The 21,531-nt window shown below is 37.6% G+C and overlaps 2 protein-coding genes across 3 annotated transcripts; one reads left to right on the top strand and one right to left on the bottom strand.

Moving 5' to 3' along the window:
* The first annotated feature begins 1,298 nt into the window (after window positions 1-1,298).
* LOC148676792 (monocarboxylate transporter 14-like) lies at window positions 1,299-12,911 on the top strand. 2 transcript variants are annotated; one of them, XM_088613128.1, is made up of 5 exons: window positions 1,299-1,781; window positions 4,743-5,029; window positions 7,614-7,757; window positions 8,588-9,604; window positions 11,002-12,911. In XM_088613128.1, exons 2-5 carry the CDS (start codon window positions 4,771-4,773, stop codon window positions 11,160-11,162), a joined length of 1,581 nt encoding a protein of 526 aa, XP_088469254.1. In that variant the 5' UTR covers window positions 1,299-1,781; window positions 4,743-4,770; the 3' UTR covers window positions 11,163-12,911. The 2 variants fall into 2 exon arrangements, with proteins under 2 accessions (XP_088469254.1, XP_088469264.1); XM_088613138.1 differs by lacking the exon at window positions 1,299-1,781 and adding an exon at window positions 2,524-2,737.
* Window positions 12,912-13,619: 708 nt separating this feature from the next.
* On the bottom strand, window positions 13,620-21,465 carry fbxo36a (F-box protein 36a). The gene is made up of 4 exons (XM_088613150.1): window positions 21,315-21,465; window positions 18,065-18,173; window positions 17,568-17,740; window positions 13,620-14,369 (listed from the first exon to the last, which is right to left on the bottom strand). Exons 1-4 carry the CDS (start codon window positions 21,408-21,410, stop codon window positions 14,184-14,186), a joined length of 564 nt encoding a protein of 187 aa, XP_088469276.1. The 5' UTR covers window positions 21,411-21,465; the 3' UTR covers window positions 13,620-14,183.
* Between the last annotated feature and the right edge of the window lie 66 nt (window positions 21,466-21,531).

The following is a 21,531-nucleotide window of genomic DNA, read 5'->3' as shown; positions in this document are numbered from 1 at the left end:
GTCAGTACTACTCATAATACATTTTAAATACATCTTTGCAAAAAAACTGCAAAATAAATATCTAACAGTAACATTTTAATGTTTTCTTTCAGCTCACGTCAAACAGTAATGTTTATTAAATGTAGCCTAAATGAATTAAATTATCTACTTAATCTATCCTTTTACATCATTATGTACAGTAGGACTTTAACAACATTGACTTTGTAAAGACCTGAACATACTGTAGAAACAGGCACTAATTGCCTGTGGAAATAATCACAAGAGAATAAATACAAAGAAATAATAAGCTTTTTATCATGGACCATAAATTATATTACCACCTCCCCATAAGCAATTCGAAGAACACAAAAATCATTAAATTATTTTTAATGAAACCGTATTTTATAAACATCTTGTTGCCTAAATCTAAAATCTAAATGCTTGGCTAGATCACATTTTCATTCTGTAGTCACAAAGGGCTTGATTTCCTTAATAGCCCACCTACCCATTATCAAAAAGCTGTTCACTCCTGCAAGGGACAGAATAATGTGGAGCTGTGACCTATCCTGTACGCACAGGGTGCAAAGCAGCACCATTCCTTGAATGTGATGCCAATCCATCACAAGGCACAAGGCAAGTCTTCTGCGGGAAACAGGGAGAGCTACTATGAAAGTCAGGGGCTAGTGACATGTGTGGCCTCCATTAAAGGGATCAGCTGCCGCACATCAGCAACACTTGCTTTGCACCAGGCTGCAGAAGCGGTCTTGTTGGATTTAATCCCATTCAGCTCACAGAGCCTGCACAAGCATGTGTCTGGTCACTAGATGCCACGCGTTGTCCCAGCTCCTCTGTCAAATGTTCAGTGGCGCTCAAGTCTGACAGTCACTGTAAGTTGACATTTCATGAGAAGCATTTGGGCAAGTGGTCCTGTGTGAATGTTGTCCTATCAAGATAAGTTTTCAGCAAGGCCTAGGTCTAGGTCAATATAGCGCCATGCAGCCAGGCTGCCCTCAGTTGCTACAAGTGGAGTCATGTACTGTAGCAAATAGACATTCCTGTTCCAATAACCCAGGCGTGGTGTTGTAACTCTTGGTCTCCTACAGTATATCCTGGCTGATCTTGAATAGACTAAAATCATATATTTTTATTAGTAGTAATTTTATTGTTATTATTATTAAAGATAGTCATATTCCATTAAATTAATGACAATTAAATATTTTAAGTTTTGACTTACTTACACTAAAACTCCACTTTATGACAATGATGATGATACTATATTTTGGAAAATGCCATGCATTTTAATTCTACAATTACATCTGCCTGCTATTGCAACATAACATAAACTTGCATCATGTCATGCATACAGTAAATCATTATTAAGGTTTCGCGGAATACACTATCTCTAACAAGCAATTTTACTTTTTTCGTTAAGACAACGGAAAATGAGGTTTTCACTTGTCGAACTGGCGTAGTGCTATTGTAGACAAGTAAGAATCCATCCAACCACACGAGCTTGCTGTGTGCGATACGACTGCAATGTCCTCACCCAAACCAGACATAGCCGGTACGGCAATGAATGGGAACGAAGCATCAGAAAATGCATAGTAACAACGAGAAACACGGTTGCAACGCAAAAGCTGTGGGGAAAATATTTCTGCCGTCAAGCTAAAGATACCAGAAAATTACGGAAAAAAATAGGAAATGGTCGTGTGACAAAGCAGTCTAAATACCAGGAGGAAATCTGGAAATCCAAAGTTTACGCATCTAAACATTGCAAGGGCGACGCTTTGAAGACGAGCGAGGTAAGATGCTGCTGGCTGAACTGAGACATAGGAGTATGCAAATTAAAGAAGACGCTATGATGTATTATATAGTTATAGATTCACCGGGAACTGGATTCCAATCACGTTACACCTTTTTGAAAATGTATGTAGAAAAAACATTCCTTAATCAGAGCAGACCAGCAGCGAAGGACTAGATGTGGCATTTTGCAAAGGTAATCTAGGTTCACTTGGCGTCTTCAGCGGAGCCTCCTCGAAAGTCGAGGGGTGCCTATTTTCCCCCCGTACCTGTTTCAGTTTGAAGAACGGGGATCTAATGAATAGTTTTATTGTAATTAAAATACATGGTCTCTCAGGATACCTGTGATCTAGACTGCCTAAAAAACTATGTTGATATGTTGCAATGTAACCGCATTATTAAAGCATAACAGATAATGCGACCCCCACCACGACAAGCTGATTGAAAATCGATGGACAATTCATTATTATTATCATCATTATAATATGCTATCTCATAGAATTAATATCGTTTGTGTTTTTACACACACAATTGCTGACTTAATAAATTGCTGGTATAAGAAAAACTATAGTATAAATTATGTATTATATTACATATCAATTAAACTTCTGAATGTCTTCATTTACTTATCAATCTAAATACAAAATATACAGAACTATAATTTATAACTTTAAGGAAATGTATACAATATTTCTAAACTCTAGAGTATTTGACAGTACGTAAAAGCAGAATTGCACTTATGTGTAATTACCGATGTGAGGAAGTTTTAAAAGGGCTTTCGAAAGCTTGTATAAAAGAGCTATGAAGTACAGTCATACAGAGCTACAGTATGTTTCTCAAGCACCATTCCAAAATACCTCTCCCTGCTGTGACCTGCTGTTACAGACAGCTGCCAGAGAGGCACAGTTACGATGGATGAAGTCTTCAACTGAGGGAGCTGGTCCATAGAACAAGAAAGGTAGATAGATAAGACTTTATTTATCCCGAAGGGAAATTGTAGAGAAGGTAGAGAAACACTGATACAGAGCACATGATTCTGAATTGATTAAACAATTGTTTCCCCTGTGCATCAGTGGTGTGTCATGTACTAAAACAGACAGGTGCAAAGTTTGGCCTTTTACAGTAAGTACCTGTGGTGTTGCATCTTCTTCTTCCACCTCAAAAGATACAGTTGAAATTTTGCCAGGACAGGCAGGGTTGAAAATCACCACAAGGTGATGGACTGTGCAGTTAAATCCTAACACTAAACGGGCTGTGGAGTTTCACATTTAACTCCATATCCGCAACTCCCATGGAAATGTTAACTCATGTTTTACCACATTGCCGTAACTCGAAAAGCACAACAATTTGTTGGACCACAGATTTTATGACCTCAAGTTGATCTCCGCCTTATCTCCCCAAACCCCTGTTGTATAGCAGCCACTGAGATAATATTACTCTCTCAAGACTTGTATCAGCCTGCTGATGCCTCTCTAATGAATTATTTTACCATTGCTTGCATTTCACCGGTGGCTCAGGTGCAGCAAACAGATTATGAAAATCCAGCATTTCTTTTATCAAGTAGTTAAAACATCAATAACTGCAGAAGACCAGCAACTCATTGACAGGGAGGTGCTGTACACCAGACCACAACGAAGATGAAATGAGCATTTTCTGTTTTCAAATGTGAGCACAACCCAATTACTGGCTCAAAAGGGGAGGGGAAGTATGCTACAGGAACGATTCCCGGCTTTGAACCCCTCTGTCCGAGGAGATGCACTCTGTCCTCTTCGGTCTCCGCTGACGCTGACACACCAGTGCAGGGGACGGTGCGAGGTGTCCAGCCATCCTGCGGAGTGAAAGGGAGTAGTGATGCGTTGGTGGCAGGGTTAGGAAAGACAAACAAAAGACAAAGAGAAAGGCGAGGCCAGATTGTCTCCTGGGATGCAGAGAACTTTAGAAACGTGAGCTCGGGCTGGCTTCATAAGGAGTTGTTTTTTAGTGCCTTTGAGACACATAGTCTTTGGTTGACAAAAAGTTGAAAATACATAAATCCACTTAAAAATCACATTTGAATCCACTCAGATTAAGTATTTTGATGGCACACTTTCTCTTTCTAGATAAAATGATGCTTCTTAATCAAAAAATCATACTAAATATGAATATATTAATTTATATACTGTATTTATAAATAAATACTCATTCTAAATATTCACCCTTTAATCGGGGACTTGCTGTATCCACTATTTGTCTTGGAAGATAGTGCATAGTGCATCCACAGAAATGAAGGATAGTGATCTATTTAAAGTATATTTGCAAGAGCTTCTCAGGCTATAACACTAGAAGATAATAGCACATTTGTCCTTGCTTGCACATCATCTTGTGAGCTTCACTGTCATCCTTCAATTGTCTCTTTTCTTCTCAAACCTGACCATTAGAAAACAGCTCAGTGAAATCATGGTAAAATGAAGGTAAAATGGAGGTAAAATGCTTAGGTCACAGGATGATACAAATGGGGGAGATAAGAATAGCAAAGTAAAAAAATAATATTATAAGCAGGGAAAGACCATGGAACAACTGTGAAATGTGCAGTTTTACTCTAATAACTTCTATAATGATAGCAGGAAAGCAAAGGACAAAAAATCAGTTGTATTTATTACAGTATCTCAAACTTATTCCTACTTCTTATTGGCTATGTAGAAATAATGACATCACAGGTTTCTGTAAACAGATCAGGCAGTGGAATTTTCTAAATAAGACTTTTTTTTAGCATTTAAACAATGATGCTAGTATATGAGCCATTTACAACATGTGAAACTAGCATTACTTGGTTGCATTTGTGTTTTGTTATTGAAAAACATCACAAAAACATTTGTGTCCCTGCTTTATATGGATTAACCAAGTAGCTTTGCTGCAGAAGTGTAGAAGAACAAATAGTGCATGTGTAGTAACAATGTGTTTTATGAATGTGTGCTGTTGTGTAGATTTGTTCCACAAGCTTTACCTTGTGAAATGGAGAATAATGAAGGAGAGATTGACTCTAAGACAGAGGACGCAACTGAACAGGAGTCTGGACTGAAATCTCACCCAGATATTGATGGAGGCTGGGGATGGATGATTGTTCTGGCTTCCTTTGTGTCCCATGTGCTCATCATGGGCTCCCACATGGCTCTGGGAATTCTCTATGTGGAATGGCTGGAAGAGTTTAAGGAGAGCAGGGGGCTCACAGCTTGGGTGGGGTCTCTAACCATTGGGATAACTCTGATCGTGGGTACGTATCTCGCCTTTCTTAATTCTTCTGATATTAGCATTGCAAAGTGTAGAAAATATTACTGAATGGTACTGTAACGCTTACGGCAGACAGGTTATATCAATATATATGATCATTCACTTCACTGAACATAAACAGAATTCTTAACACTACATACAATACAGTAGATAGTGAACTACTGGAGGTAGTAACACTGCAATCTGGAGTAGTTTTCTCATCTTTCAGCAATGATGTGGTGAAACTTAAGATAAAAAAAACAATTCAAGCTAATTGCATTTGTTCTAAAAATTACTCATCACAATTCATTCATTTTACATTAAGGTTTTTGGAAAGAAAATAATAGCTAACCTGACAGTTCATTTGTGAGAGTAAGAAAATGTGTGTCACCTTAATGTTACACAAGCAGAGAGAAGATGGTCTATCAGACTGCTTCAGAACTCCTGCACCTAAAATACAGGCACCCACGGATATACAAATACTAAGACAAAAACATGAAAATCTGTGATTGTTTCTTACTGTTTTTTTTATTTTATTTTGTGCTATGTATCTGAAAAGTGACCATTTTTTTAACCATTTCCAAAATATTGAATTATTTTCTTAGCTTCCAGGTCATGCTGTGACAACATGTATAGTACTGTATGTGAAGTAGCTTATAATGATCGCAACAGGCTGGGTTCCTGTTGAGTGATGCGGGAGTCCTGGGTTCGAGCCCCCGACGGTGGGGGGCTGACCTAATGCAGCAAGGGCGCCCGCCTGAACCCCTGTTGCGTTACAGTACTTTATACCAGACAATTCCAGAATAATTTCAGGTTGTCTTTCATTGTTAAGTTGTAATGTAACCTCACTTATTTGTTTAGCCACAGGCAAAAGTCTTTTTGGGAGTACTGTAGGTTCTTTTTCTAATTACTTGGTAGTACATAATCTGACATTGCAAAATAACTTGTTATTTTCTCTTTCAGCTCTTATTTCAGTGCAGAGCACTGACAGCAAGAATGCAGTTGTAGATGTTCAAATTTGAAACATATTGTGTCTTAAAGCAAAGGTGTCTAATCAAGTTAATTCTATAGTATACAACTGTATTTATTTCTTATAAGTGACTGGAAGGTAGAATTACTAGCCTTTTGATTTAGAGTTTATGTAATGTTTTGTAGAAAAAGGTCTACCATCAATGGGTACAGGGTCAAAGCCCATCTATTAACTGCTGTTAAATGATGTATCATAGTAAGCAATGATGCTTTCCAATGCATGCAATGGAGCTAAATGAAAAGGGACTGCTGTGAGCACAGCATTAGTAATGTAACTTGCATGTTCTCTGATTCAGCTCACATGCATGGCAGCAGATAACTGTCTGTTCCCCGTGCTCACACTGCCTCTCTCTTATGTTATTGTATTGTCAACAGTTAATATTCAATTATTGTAGAATTCGTAATGTATTGTATGATAATAATGTATTATATTAAGGATATTATATAATGGATACTTTAGATTAGTATCAACCCTGCCAACATTTTTAAGGTGAAAAGTAGCAGATATTCACAAAGACCTAGTCTGAAAACACACGTTTTCTTGGAAACAACCTGTAAGAAAGACACATGCACAAATTCACATAAATACAAAATTTACCTTAAACAGTCTATTACAAAAAAATTACCAAAAGAAAAACATCAGTGATTAATTCAGATCAGGAAGTCTTTGACAAAATGGAGGAAAAAATGAAAAGGAAGCAGAAGAGAGTGCACACTTCCATCAAACTCTCAAATGCAAAAGTTTGCAATGTTGTTGTTACTAGCATTTCACGTGCAGTGCCAGTGCAAAAGTGAAATCATTCTGTATGCAAATTCAAGTATTTTAGAAATAAATAAATTTTGGAAAAGCACCCTCCAAGGATTTTTCTTCCAACCTGGATGGTACAGTATACCATATACTGTAGCAACAGTTGGATTTAAGGAGCTAATGAGATGTAATTGCTCAGAAGAGGGTCCAGTAGATATCAGTGCTCATGGAAATAACCATAGCAGACTCTGGGCTTTCACTGTTTCTTTGCTGTCATCTCAAAGCCACAGCTGTCAACACAGAACTCATTCATTGACCTTGTCCTAGTCTGCTAGAGCGCCTGCTTGTGAGCTTCATTTTCATTCAACATTTTTTTTTTTAAATAGCATAAACAATGAGGAATCCCAGAGTCCCCATTGCAATGTTTCGGATATGTTTTCTAAAGCAGAAATAAATATGGTGTCTTCTATTTTATCTATTTTAACTCTACGCTACATTCAGAACTGTAATTTCTCTTGTATTCCCTGAATCCAAGTATTATTACAATCCATTTTGTCTGTCATAGCAGTTCATTTCAATAGTTTAAAAAAATAAGACACTATAAGAACAGATTTATTTGAAATCAGACCTTAGAAAAGGACATAATTTCATAAAGGACATAATTTTAACTTCCATACCTCTTCCACATTCTACATAAATACAAATATTATACCAGTTCTGTGAAATGAACAACTATTGGTCAAATACAGTGAACTGAAATCTATGCACTATTTCATTTCTCCGGTTAACCAAGTTTAATGTTTTGCCACAGGACCAGTTATCGGACTTTTTGTTAGCACGTGTGGCTGCCGAAAGACAACAATAATAGGAGGAGTTGTGACAGCTTTGGGCTGGATGCTCAGCGCATATGCCTCAAATATTTACTTTCTTTTTATATCCTTTGGCTTGACAGCGGGTGAGTCTTCTAAATTGCTACCTTTTTAAATACTTTCCTACTGGTCTGCCATCACACACACACTGCGATAGCCTTTGTCTTTTTCTTAGTCCATCAAATAATTATTTATTATGGGTTAACTTAACTGTCTTTCACAAAACATGATTCTTTCTCACTGCACCCACTGCATGAATTTCAGCTTGGGTTCAGTTAGCCTTTTCTCATCGAAGACATTTAGAAACCCAGCACAGAAAAATAAAAATCTTGGATAAATCCTGAAATGGGTGAAACCCCCAAGTTTTTGCATGGTTTATCATTTCAACTTGAAGATGGGAAAGTCAAATTAAAACTGGATTACTGGAAATCAGTGAATCCCAGAAACATCACAATGGAGATTTTGTAACAAAATTTAAAATATGTGATTTCTAATTTCAAATGGGGGTGGGTGAATATTAGTACTCATGTTATTGGTTAGAGAAAAAATGTGTATAAAATTTGTTACTTAATAGGCTAAGAGGAAATCACCGTGTCTCAAACGAAGATCAGCACATTGGCAAAACCAGGTGAAAAAGATCAATGTTATCTGTTAAAAAGATTTGGATTTGAAGTGGGACTGGCTGTGTATTGGAGCATATAGGAGGTACAGACAAGACAGAGATTCACCGACCAATTGCCTTGGACCAATCAGTCATGTGACTGAGGGCAGCGGCTCATAACCCACAGCATTCTGGGGAATGTAGTCCAGGCTAGAATCTCCATCTTGTCTGAACCTCCTATATGCTCCAAGGGTGGCTCAGCAGTAATCAACACCCCTCACATAATGTCATCTTTCTCTGTTTTGTTCCTGTCAGGTGTAGGCAGTGGGATGGCTTACCTGCCTGCGGTGGTCATGGTGGGGCGTTACTTTCAGAGGAGGCGGGCCCTTGCGCAAGGATTGAGCACCACAGGGACAGGGTTCGGCACCTTCATCATGACCCTACTTTTGAAGCACCTCTGCACGGAGTACGGCTGGAGGAATGCCATGCTGATCCACGGGGCGGTCAACCTCAACCTCTGTGTCTGTGGAGCCCTCATGAGGCCTCCTCCGTCAGGCAGCGGGCAACGGAAGGCCCCCGATCCTCTGGAGCCGCAGGGCCAGCGGCAAAGGGGTATGCAACACGAGCCAGACGGCTGCTCCATGAGACTCGACTGGTCAGAGGATCAGGGCACCAGCCGAGAGGGGGAATTGAAGAGTCTGTCCCCAGAAGACGCCGGCGCCCAGCAGCAGGAACCAGAAAACAAAGACAGAGGCCCAGTGGAGATCATTTTTAAAGAAAAATATCCCCTTCGCATGGTGAAGACACTAAGCCAGATGACCAACAGTATGAAAATGGGATTCTGGAAGTGGCATTCCAGTTACATTGGGGATGGATCCCTTTTCTCCAATAAGGTGTTCATCTGCTTCGTCTTATGGGCGATGTTTGCATACTGCAGCTTTGTCATTCCTTTCATACACCTGCCAGAGATTGTCAAGCTATATGGCTTTGATGAGGAAAACAACAAGATCCCCTTGACCTCCATTATAGCAATACTTCATATTTTTGGGAAAATTTTCCTGGGTTTGGTTAGTGACCTTCCCTACGTCAGTGCTTGGAACGTGTTTTTCGTTGCGAATCTGGCAATGTGCGTGTGCGTATTTGTGCTGCCTCTCATGCACACATTTGCTGGCTTGGCAATAGTGTGTGCCATGATGGGGTTCTCGAGTGGCTATTTTTCTGTGATGCCGGTTGTGACCGAGGATTTAGTTGGGCTGAATAATCTTGCAAACGCCTATGGTGTTATAATCTGTGCAAACGGCATCTCTGCTTTGTTGGGACCACCAGTTGCAGGTAATGATGTCTCTCTTGTGTTTTCATGCTCCCAGGGGTTTGAAGATCTGTAGAGAGTGGATCCAGTATATACAGTACTGTATAGGTGTGAAATAAACTTGCAAATATTTCCTGGAACCACTACAAAGGAGACAGAAGCATAATAATGGTAGTCTAATAACAAGCACACAATGGCTACATGGATGTTTTCATTTATGGAGTTGTTGAAGAGGGGTTAAACAGCTCTAAACCTACAGCCAGGTCCATTATTTCCTCAGCCAGGCAGATTAACACCAAACGCCAGAGTGTGAAGTGCGCTGTCCCTTTGTATTCATTGCCCGTTTTGTCGGAATTGAATGTGAATTGAACAAGTGCAGGGGGCGGCAGGTTGGCCCAGTGGTTAGCATTGCTTCCTTGCAGTGTTGGGGGCCTGTGTTCAATGCCTGGCCTGTGGTGCTATCTGTGTGGAGTTTAGACGTTCTCCCTGTGTTTATGTGGGTTTCCTCAGGGTGCTCCAGCTGTTTGTGTCTGTGTCTCTGCCTTGTGTACCCTGCCTAGCGCCTGCTGAGATGGGCTCCAGCCCCCCTGCGACAATGAACTGGATATAGCAGTTAAACCATGGCTAATAGGGTACACCCTGGACAGGGTGCCAGTCCATCGCAGGGCACACACTCACACAAGGGTCAGATTTCCCAAAATCTTCTGATGGAATCTGGGAGTGCTTTAATTATCTATACAGTATTAATAATTAATTTTTTATATTATTTTAAAATAAAATTATTTTTTCATTTGCAAGGTTTTAGATTGGAACATGACTGCTGAATAACAACCATCCTTTCCCCTTCCACCACCTGTCTTAAGCTACTTTGCATAATCAATGCATTAAACTCATTGCAACCATCTGAGACAAATGCTATAGGGAGCTACTTTCCAAAAAATAGTTTGAAAATGAAGGTTTATAGAAATAAGCTTGCTTTCCAAAAGTCCTTATTAAACACTATGCAAAAGTTTACTCACAAATATACTGTATATATCAAGTCAAGGCACAAAGACATATTTTAATGAGAGCAGGATGTATTTACTGTAAATGACTCAGACGTTAACTTGCACATACAGCAATATCTGAAAACAAATTAAATGAAATACTGTAGAAATATCTATAAAAACAAATCTTGTTTCACATTAGCTGAAAGGAAAATCCATCAATAGTCAGAAGGCTAAGCTGTTCAACTCTTAGACATGAGAGTTTTCAATTTTTAAATTATATTTAGAATTCGTACAGGTCAGAATGGAAAGAAAGTACAGTAGCTGTGAACTTGTAACACAGGAGTGAGTGGGGCAGAGTGCAACTAGGAAAAATCAAGCTTGAATTGAAACTTGAATTGTAATTAATATTGTACATTTTCTTCTTTTCTCAGGCTGGATCTATGATGTGTCAGGGACGTATGATTATTCCTTCTACCTCTCTGGCGTTCTGTACATGGTTGGTATCAGCTTCCTGATGCTGAAACCATGTCTGCAGAAAACAAGCACCGCTGAAGAAAGGAAACAAGGCACTAAAGCTTCATGTTCATCATGAGTTCTCTCACTGAACCCTGAAGTACACCTTCATGTCTTTATTCAAAATGTGAAAGAACACTTATATTGTAATGTATGTTATATGTAAGCTTAGTTTTACAAAGTGTGAATGTTTATGTCCTAACATAAACACAGGGCATGTCTTTAAAATGTCAGCGTATTGGATAATATAATTGGACTGTGAAATTTATACTGTATGTTGAAAGACAGACAAATCTACCTGCAGCCAACACAATATAAACTCAGCTCCTATTGCAGAAGGGGACAGAGACATTAAATGAAACGTGCCTTGAAAATGTGACATTAGGTCCAGCTACAAATGTTATTCTTTCAGAGAGCTGGGGAAGTGCAACAGGATTTAGTCTTTCAGCGTTGAACGCTGACATAAGAGCTAGATTCTGAACCTCAACTTTTTCAGAGACTCCTGCCTTTGTCCAGATTTAATATGGGACATATGCGTACAAATCTTCAGGATTTTACCAAATAATTTTAGTCACAGAGTTGTTTTCAGATTGCAATCTCAAAACTCATCAAGCGTTTTCTTCGTCAAAGGCTACTCACGTTATGTAGGTCTTTAAGAACTTTACTGTAACTTATCCAATGGACGTGAACCACGTTAAGTAATACAATACAGTATATTTTTGTTTTTGAGCTTAAATGTTTAAGATCGATTCGTGAAATCTCATGTACAACATTTAGGCATTTTAATTATTATTGTGGACTTCATGGGTTTTTGTATTATAGGATTGGAATGGGAATTGTGAAAAATATTTCAGAAGAATGTCTGTACTAGTAGGGAGGTGGGGTAGTGTGTTAGAACAGCTGCCTGATAGCTTTTAGATCCTGGGCTCAGTTCTGGACTGGGGTGCCTTCCGTTTGGAGCTTGCATGTTCTCATGTTTACTGTGGTTGGCTCCAGGTGCTCTGATTTTGTCTTTTGTTCTGAAGAAATGTTGGCTAGGTCGATGTCTTTAACTAGTGGGTATGCCCTACAATGAATGGACATCCCATCCAGCATGTAGTTCCTCTTTGTATCCTATGCTTCCAGGAAAGGCTCTGGATAGCTATGATCCATTCCAGGAATAAACATTTTATTTTGATGATGGATGTATCCTTATACAAAAGCAATAACAAGACAATTGTTTTCTTCCTTAATAACACTTGACTGTTTGGTGTAGTTCACAGGTGCTGAAGAATTTTGAACCACGAGATTGTGGACAGAGCACAGATTGTAAAAAAAAACCAACCCACATACATTTCAATTTCAAGGTTGCCATCTTATACCATGGGTGTCAGACTCAAATTCCTAAAGAAACTCAGTGTTTTCATTCTACCTGCATTGAGTTACTCAGTTGGTTTAATAATTATATCAATTGGATAATTATAATACTCCTCTTCAAGCCCAGAGCTGTTTAAAGTACCTGGAATGCAATGCACATTTGAAATGGCAAATTCAGGGAAAAAAAATATTTATTTAGTCACATGTTTGTGAACATGAGAAGATATTTAGATTAATAAACTAATTTGTTGCATAGGAACAAGAATTAATCTCAAGTGTTTGAGATCCCTTCCCTTACCAAAACACATTTCCGCTGTAGTAAGAGCTACTTAAAAAAATCTCAGTACCCCTTTACAGTCATGAAAAATATAGAAAGTTTCCATTTTTATTTTACCCTGACTCTGTACATTACAACAAATTTTAAATGCAAAAAATAAAAAATTTGTACAAACAATAAATAAGCATGACAAAATTCTTAATTCTTGTGTAAGGGCTTCCAAATTCAAGTTTTCTTTGTGCCAGTTTGACTTCCAGCTGAACTGCTGCACAACTGAACACTTAGTTGAGTTACTAATGTGTTTATTGTTTTCAGGTCTTAAACACATTAGAGGTCTCCTTTTATCTATTACATTTTCCAACTTGAATTTTAATTCTCCGCTATTCCACTAGGTAAAAACCTTCAACTTTGTCCACTTTAGAATCTAATTAGTTCAATTAAAAAACTGAACCTTTGGCTGGAACAAAAAGTAGAGTGTGCAGGTTTCCTGAGGATCTGGAATCCAGTTTTACGTATGTGTTTTGTGAAACACCAATAGTAAAAAATGAGGCTGAAAAGCAGTAACGGCTGAAATTATGAAAATCAACAAATTCAAAATCATCTCCAGAAGTTAAGCAGATCATAAAACGTGGGTTTTGCAGATTGTAACTGATGGGACAGTGAATAGCTGATATCACCTTGATGAATTGACCTGACAATTAGCTGAACAATGTTTGCAAATGCATTGTAATTAAAATCTAATAACATTTTAATATAAAGAACTAATACTTCTCATTTTTATGAGACAGCAGTAGTTCTTAATAAAATCCTACAGAAAACATTTTACACTAGCATTATTGTGTAGATTATTAAAAGATTATAGACTCATACACCAATAGTATATTTTTAGAAGATACTCAGAAATGGTGACACATACAACATTTTAATAAAGAAAAAATATTAACTCACAATCTACTACAAAATACAAACTGATTTCATCATATACAAAGATATTTCAGTGTCATGGATTATGGCACACAACATTTCAACTGCTTTACCTGAAAAATGTTCTAACATCATCTAATCACAGTAAAAAAACAAATACTGTCATTCAATCCTCTAAACATATGCACTAAGACAAATATAAATTGCCCTTATTTGGATTGCAGAAAATAATGGAATTTTAATGGCATACAATATTAGATTTTAGGCAGTTGTTTCATTCATCTAGAGTCTTAGTAAATCACTAAAAACTTTTTGAAATTAGAGGTTAAAAGCCCCTACAGTTGGAAGGTTTGTCTAGGTTGAATATATACAGTACTGAAAACTTGTGTAGTTTATTAACTAAAATTCAATTAAGAGACAAGAAAACTTACAATGCAAGAAAGTCAATGTAGTAATAATACGAACATTCCTGTAACATTTACTTTTTGTAACATTTTAATTCATAAAGCTTGTGTGATATCCAAATCAATGCAAGATTGTTCTTTACTCAGTTGATGTGTTAGGATCTGACTTCTGTCTTCGTCGTCTAATCTGCATCTGAAGCTGCAGTTTATTGGTGAAGAAAATCTGCTTCCAGCCCACCTCTCTGGCCAAGGCTTTCATCTCAGGAGTGACTGTATCACAGTAACTCTCCAGTATTTGCTCCCAAAGCTCATCAGAGTTACAGAGCTACAAAGGGACACAAAAAACAGACAAAAATGACATCAGAAACACCCACTTAATAGCCCATGGAGAATAACTGACTATTAAAACAGGTTTGTAATTATTTGCATCTGAATAATACTTAAACATGATTTGCATTTAATATTGGTTGACGGGACACCGTGTTAAATTTCATAATAACATATAACAAATACTAGTGTGTGCAACTCACCTCCCACCACCACTGTAAACAGATGAAAGAAATTCTGAACAAGAAACTTCCCTAAGCCAGGCTTTGTCTGATTAAAACATTTTACACATGATCTCCCTGGGCATCAATACATTATGGATGAATAGACTTGACCAGGCCTCTTTATAGACTGCTCTAAGATGTTCCACCACTGGTCTGGTGCAGCTGTGTCAGCTGGCGAAGGCTGGGTGATTGCGGTCATTCCCAGTTGATGGCACTTGCAAGTTCATTTTGTGGATATTCTAAAAAATGATTTTTTGCAAGATCTTGTGATTATGCCCCAAACACTGTGTAGTTTTGAATTGGCTTACAGGAAAATCATTGTCTCAAGAAAATGGGTCGCTGAGCAATCCAATTACCCTCAAACTATGGCCATACTGTTGATGGGCATTTCTTCCTCGATTTTATTGTGCAAAAGTCACTGCAATTCTGAAACCAATTTTGTTCAAGGATCAGATAGATGCACTGTCCTCTGCTTTCTAGGAAGTGGCCTCTGTCCCTTACAGAGTTTCCTGGTTTCTCTGGATTAGACTGCTGATTATTGAAGCAGAACATCTCATTATCTGTGCAACGTCTTGCAGACAGACTGCCTTCAATCATGCAAACAGCAGCCAGGCAGTCTTCATTACTCAACGGTGCATGGTCATATATTTTGCTCTTCTTGAATTAATTAAAACCATGTCTCTTTGAACATCTATTTATACAGGTTTTTAATCTGTTAATATCACAAAAGCACACAAATCATTTTAATTGTTTTAATTAAACTTGCCCAGTAAATACTGAGCTATGAAATCACATGGCTTTGGCTCAGTACAGTATTTTGTTATTCCAGGGAAAAATACTACATAATTAACAAAAATTACATTATTGTAGAATTGTATAGTTAAAATGTAAGTAACATTATGACTGTGCATAAAAAGAAAATTCCTGATAATGGATGAATGGATGGAAGTGTTTATTGAGCTATTGATATAAAACCCAGGCTTTCGCATTTTCATTGTGCCTCAGTATATAAATCTTGTTAAATCCATGTTAAATCCTGTCCTGATGTACTGTTCCTCACAACATTCTTTCTACACATATACGTATACAAATACCGTTGTGCTCTGACTAGACCTTTTCGGATTTGACCAGTCATGTGAGACAATTCTTAAATAAACCACATCAGTTTACAATCTATGGGAAGTTTAAAGTAGAAACTTAAATGGCCATTAAGCATAAATGGTTGTGTGGTTGTGGAAGGCTCATTACCAAAGTATTTGCAACTCGTCTCACTTGGGGTTACCATGGGGACCTAGTCATTGTTCTTTAATCCCATCTGCCTCCTTGTCTTAGGGCAGCCCCAGAGAGACAACCTATCCTGTGCCTTTCAGGTTCCTGGCACTCAGCCAGCCTCCGCTGGGCACTGGCAGATTTTCGTATGTCTATTTACTGGGTTACAGTTGGATAGGCTGATGCTTTCTTGGCTCTCAAGTCACAAATCCCAGCTGATACATTATCTTCTATATTAAGGAGAGCCTTAGTTGCCATTTTAGATTCCTGGCCCAATCACGGTGACCAGGAATGTAAAAATCGCATTCATATTTCTTAAATAGTAGAATCGTATGTTTTGTACAATTTGGTTAAAATCACACTGATGCATCTTTTGTCTCATATGCACAGAGATTGTGGAAAGGTGGCAAAATATGTAATATAATTCAGAGTGCATTTTATCAACCTCAATTTTTTAATGTTCTGTGAAAAGCTAGGAGTGGAAAAGGTTTGTATTTTCAAGTGGATGGAAAAGAACACAATGCCCTGATGTGCTAGACTATATTGTATTACAAAAAATAATTAATGAAATCAAACAATTAATTAAATCTTACTTGTTTTGGCACTTAATATGTGAAAAGAAAATTAAAAGAATTGTTAAATTTAAAGTAATCGTTACCTTTGTAGAGATCTGTCGATACATAACAATATCTGCTCTATTATAAAGCAATGTTCTGAACTAACAAGCATATAAGAATAAAACAACCAAATTCAAGTACAGGAAAAAGCAGTTTAATGCAGCTGACAATACAGTTTAAATACTGTGGTCTCCAAAATGTAACCTACGTAGCAGGTTTTTGTTTTCACTGCAAATTAAAGACAAGTGCTCCCTCTACTGAAAATTTACTGATATTATCACTTCTATGCAGCACAGCACCAATACAGTTTTACAAGGGACATTAATAATAATAATTCCTTACACTTATATAGCGCTTTTCTGGACACTCCACTCAAACCGCTTTACAGGTAATGGGGACTCCCCTCCACCACCACCAATGTGCAGCATCCACCTGGATGATGCGACGGCAACCATAGTGCGCCAGAACACTCACCACACATCAGTTATCAGTGGGGAGGAGAGCAGATTAATGAAGCCAATTCATAGATGGGGATTATTAGGAGGCCATGATTGGTAAGGGCCAATGGGAAATTTGGCCAGGACGCCGGGGTTACACCCCTACTCTTTTCGAGAAACGCCCTGGGATTTTTAATGACCACAGAGAGTCAGGACCTCGGTTTTACGTCTCATCCGAAGGACAGCGCCTGTTTACAGTATAGTGTCCCCGTCACTTTACCGGGGCCTTAGGATCCACATGGACCCCAGGGTGAGCGCCCCCTGCTGGTCCTTCTAACACCGCTTCCAGCAGCAACCTTAGTTTTTCCCAGGAGGTCTCCCATCCAGGTACTGACCAGGCTCACACCTGCTTAGCTTCATTGGGCTTTAAATAGTGCCAATTTAATAGACACAATTCAAAAGAATAAAATATATTTTCAAAAGTGATATTTTTCTTCCTGATGTCTTACATACAATTTTGTTATTTAAAATGGAATCTAGATCTATCATGTTTCAAGCTGAAAAGAGTGCAGGAAATATATTCAGATTTATTGATAAATTTGTAACCTTTCATGTGTTCAGAAAAGCTTTCTGTTTATCAAGGGCTTACCCTTTTAAATTTTGATGAAGTCTGAGAAAGTTGAGCCACATCTTCCAGGTCCAGAAATGAAATAATACGTAGAAGCAAGTTATCAGGAAGACGATCCAGATAGTCAAACTGACCCTGACACAGATTCCGTGTGTACTCCAGAATATTGTTACCAAAAACCATGGCTACCTGAACTGAGAAATTAAGTTAAATATATTCAAATTTCAAAACTGCTCACAATACACACAAGGTAAGAAAAAAATGAACCCCAGTTATTAACAAAGAAAATATCAAATCAATGGACTAACTAATTTGATCAATTACTTAAGTATGCAATATGATATCCGTCACTAGTGGAAATTCAAAAATACCTTTCTGTGGAAATGTTCATATACACATGCTATACACAAGAAGAAATAATGACTAAACATGTACTACACAGAATCCAATAAAGTAATAACAGAAATAAGAAGAACACTTAGTATAATCTGAGCAGATATTTTATAAAACATCCTTACCCTGAAGACTGGAGTCATCTAAATAATACTGGTGGGATTCCTTAAGTTCCCCTGGTTTTGCATTCCGAAATTCACTTCGGAGAGAGATTTTCCACCACCTCCAGATTACCTCAAATTGAGAGAAAATAAGATAGACATAAAATGCAAGCTCAGACATAATGATACAAATGCACACAGAGGAGTCTAAAGTACCTGTAAGTACCCAATACTCTATACCACATTGTTAAGGCCAGAGATTCTCCTTGAAAATGTGAATACATATAGGTATTTTAGGTAAATAATTGTTCAAGCAAGCATTATTGTGCCCCCCCCAGTAAAAAGTAAAACATACAAAAAAAAAGTAGAGAAATTCTCCATTTATCTTATTTCATATTCATTCAATATTGTCAAAGCGGACAATGACCTGTCATTAGCATTTCCCCATGTACTGGTTGCCATAGACACATTTCATCCTATATTTCAGCGGCTGTCACATGCTATTATAGTAAAAAGGGATTCTAAGATGAACAAAGACTGTCTACTGCCTCTTCTCTGGAGATTTAACCCTTTAATCATGACACTAGCCATATACCATTTACCACAATTGACCCTTTTGCTAATTAATGACAGATTTATACTGAGACTAAATACTCTTGATTTCAACTCATGCATATTTATTTCCGAACCTGCCAATTAACCTGCCAATTTAGGGATAGAATTTCCTTTATATAGAATTTATATATGCAATTTCCAGTATAATGAAAAGCTTGAGAACAATACATTGCAGATGTCTACACACTGATATATATTGTACAAAACATACATCAAGAACATTTAAGATTTTTACTCAGATACAATCTCCCACAAATTCCAGAAACTGTCTGCAATCAATCCAGAATAAAGAAGACACTGAGTTATATAGCTAATGAAAAATATAAATTCAATATTCTTATAAAATAACAACATATATGAAAAACACATTGTTTTTGGGGATATCACTGCAGAAAGATGTATTAAAATGTATTAAAAATAAAGACCATTTATTTCATTAATATTCTCTCAAATAAGGTGTCTTTGATGGCACGAATCAATCTAAAATCATTCAAATTTGAAATACAGAGGAAACATGATTCTTAAATTTAAACGTGCTGGCTATTTCAGGGAAAAATGTAAAATCCAAAAAACTAAGCATTAACTCGGCTGAATAATTATGTTGTAGAGGAAAAAAAACTGCTGTAAAATGGGAAGATTAAACACCAAACTTGGTGAACAATGCTGAAGACAGATATTTGTGGAAGAAACTAGATGTCCATCCCTATGGACAGTAAATGAGAACTTTTTGAAGAACCTAAAAGACACTCTGGGACAATGAAAGAAGCAGTAGTTTAGGAGTCTGTATCCTTCTATGTTCACTGCGCAAGGTTTTCTCTTAAGTGTTTCTTTAGATGATCTAGCAGACACTTAGCAGGGTGCACTTTGTGCAGTTAATTTTGTATGAAAACAGAAATGCATAAGAAATCCTAGAGCATGAGGTGAAAGAGGTCATTGGGCCCATGTTGAACATCATGTGATGTCTCAAATAGAATAGATATCTTAAAATAGAACAGATGTCTAAAATAGAATCAATAGTGTATTCGAGAGGGCTAAACTACAAATTTCCACAGCTGTTCCATTCACTGTTCATGAGAAGAAGAGTTCTGAAAAGCTTCCAAAATTCACAAAATCCAACATGGCAGCCAACAACACCACATTTCCCCAATATCACTCCCTTCACACAGCTACAGCCCCACTAAGGTTAGAAAAGTTCTTTTGATGTGGAAAGTGATTAGTCCACATCACCCTTCATTTGTTGAAAATGCATAGAAATACCACAATTGAATGAGCTCATGTTTATTGAGAAACCCACCAAAATTCAATTGGTCTAATGCTTATAGAGGAGTTGCATTTGAAGGTGAAGGTGTATAATGAGACAATAATGTTAAACTTTATTTTACATAGCGCTTTTAAAGGTGGCTTCTCAAAACGCTTTACAGAATGACAAAAACAATACACAAGATAAAACACAATTACGATTTACAGAGGAGACTGTGGATGGTGGTTCTAAGTATAGTAGGAGCAGAGGTGTAAAGGATGGAACCTCTTAAGTAAAGGCTCTTCTAAAGAAGAGGGTTTTGAGTCTGGATTTGAAGGAGTTTAGAGAAGGTGACTCTCTGATATCCTTGGAGAGAGTTTTCCAGAGCTTGGGGGCATAACAGGAGAAGGCCCTGTCACCCATAGAATGTAGACAGACTTGGGGAACAGATAGGAAACAATAATTAAAAGAGTGAAGGTTGCGAGGTTGGGAGTAGGGCGATAATAGTTCAGACAGGTACTGAGGTGCCAAGCCATGCAGAGCCTTATAGGTGAGCATGAGGATTTTAAAGTCCACACAGAATTTGACAGGAAGCCAGTGCAAGGACTGGCTTTCAGGCATAGCACTGATCTGTTGCATGCAAACATCCCCTAACAGTAGTTCATTGCAGTGCTTCACCACATTTGTGAAGATTGATGGAAATAACTGCAATGATGTTGGTAATGTTTAAAACGTCAGAGACTTTTATAATTTTGCCTATTCTACTGTTGGTGGAAGAAACAAAAACAGGCTTCTAGTCATTCCAGCTTGGAAACTAAGATACACCTGGTTTCAAGTGGATGTGACATGTAGACATACTATATACAGTAGGAATATAATGTCGTTAGTGTTGGATGAAAATGGAAATTGTTCAGGTGGTTCATTCAAGGCTGCAAATCTTAAAAACTATCAACAGTTAACCCAAGGGGTTACATCCAGCTCAGCAATAAATCAGGACAGAAGATGTATATTTAAAGAATGAAAAAGAAAGCACCATTTTTACACTGATGTGGCCTGTCTTCACATCTCAGTCAAGATGTTGAAGCCAATTCCATGAACCCTTCAAAACATGTTTCAAACTTATGGTTCGATAAGATTCTGTGATCCAGCTGTTTTTACTATAGGAACCAAACTAGTAGAAATGGTCAAATTGACAGCGCCTTTTCAAAGTAATTAACTACATGAATCTGAAAGATAAGGTTTAAGTTAATAAAATATACAGACAAACACATTCATACAACCCAACAGAAGCAAACTGTACAGATGTTTATTTACCTTCCTCATCTCAATGTTTTGTTTTTAAACGTTAAGTGCAAGATAAGCAACAAAATACACTACAGTGCAATAACTTTCTTTGCGAGTCACATTTATATTACTTACATCAGTCTTTGTTACAAGCAACTGGTAAAAGTCTTTGTTAGGTGCAGGACCCTGGCCGCTCGTTTCAAACACGGTTTCTCCCAGCAATGACGCCATGTTTAGACGCTTTGTCGTTACCACGGCAACGAAAGGGACAACGGACCACTCTTTTTAGAATTCTAAAATAAAAAACAAATAAAATAAAAAATAAACATTTGTTGTATTTTTATAGAAAAGG

Source organism: Lepisosteus platostomus, chromosome 2 (genome assembly GCF_059453375.1).
Source record: "Lepisosteus platostomus isolate fLepPlt1 chromosome 2, fLepPlt1.hap1, whole genome shotgun sequence".
NCBI lineage: Eukaryota > Metazoa > Chordata > Actinopteri > Semionotiformes > Lepisosteidae > Lepisosteus > Lepisosteus platostomus.
This window is presented reverse-complemented; position numbering and strand designations above follow the sequence as displayed.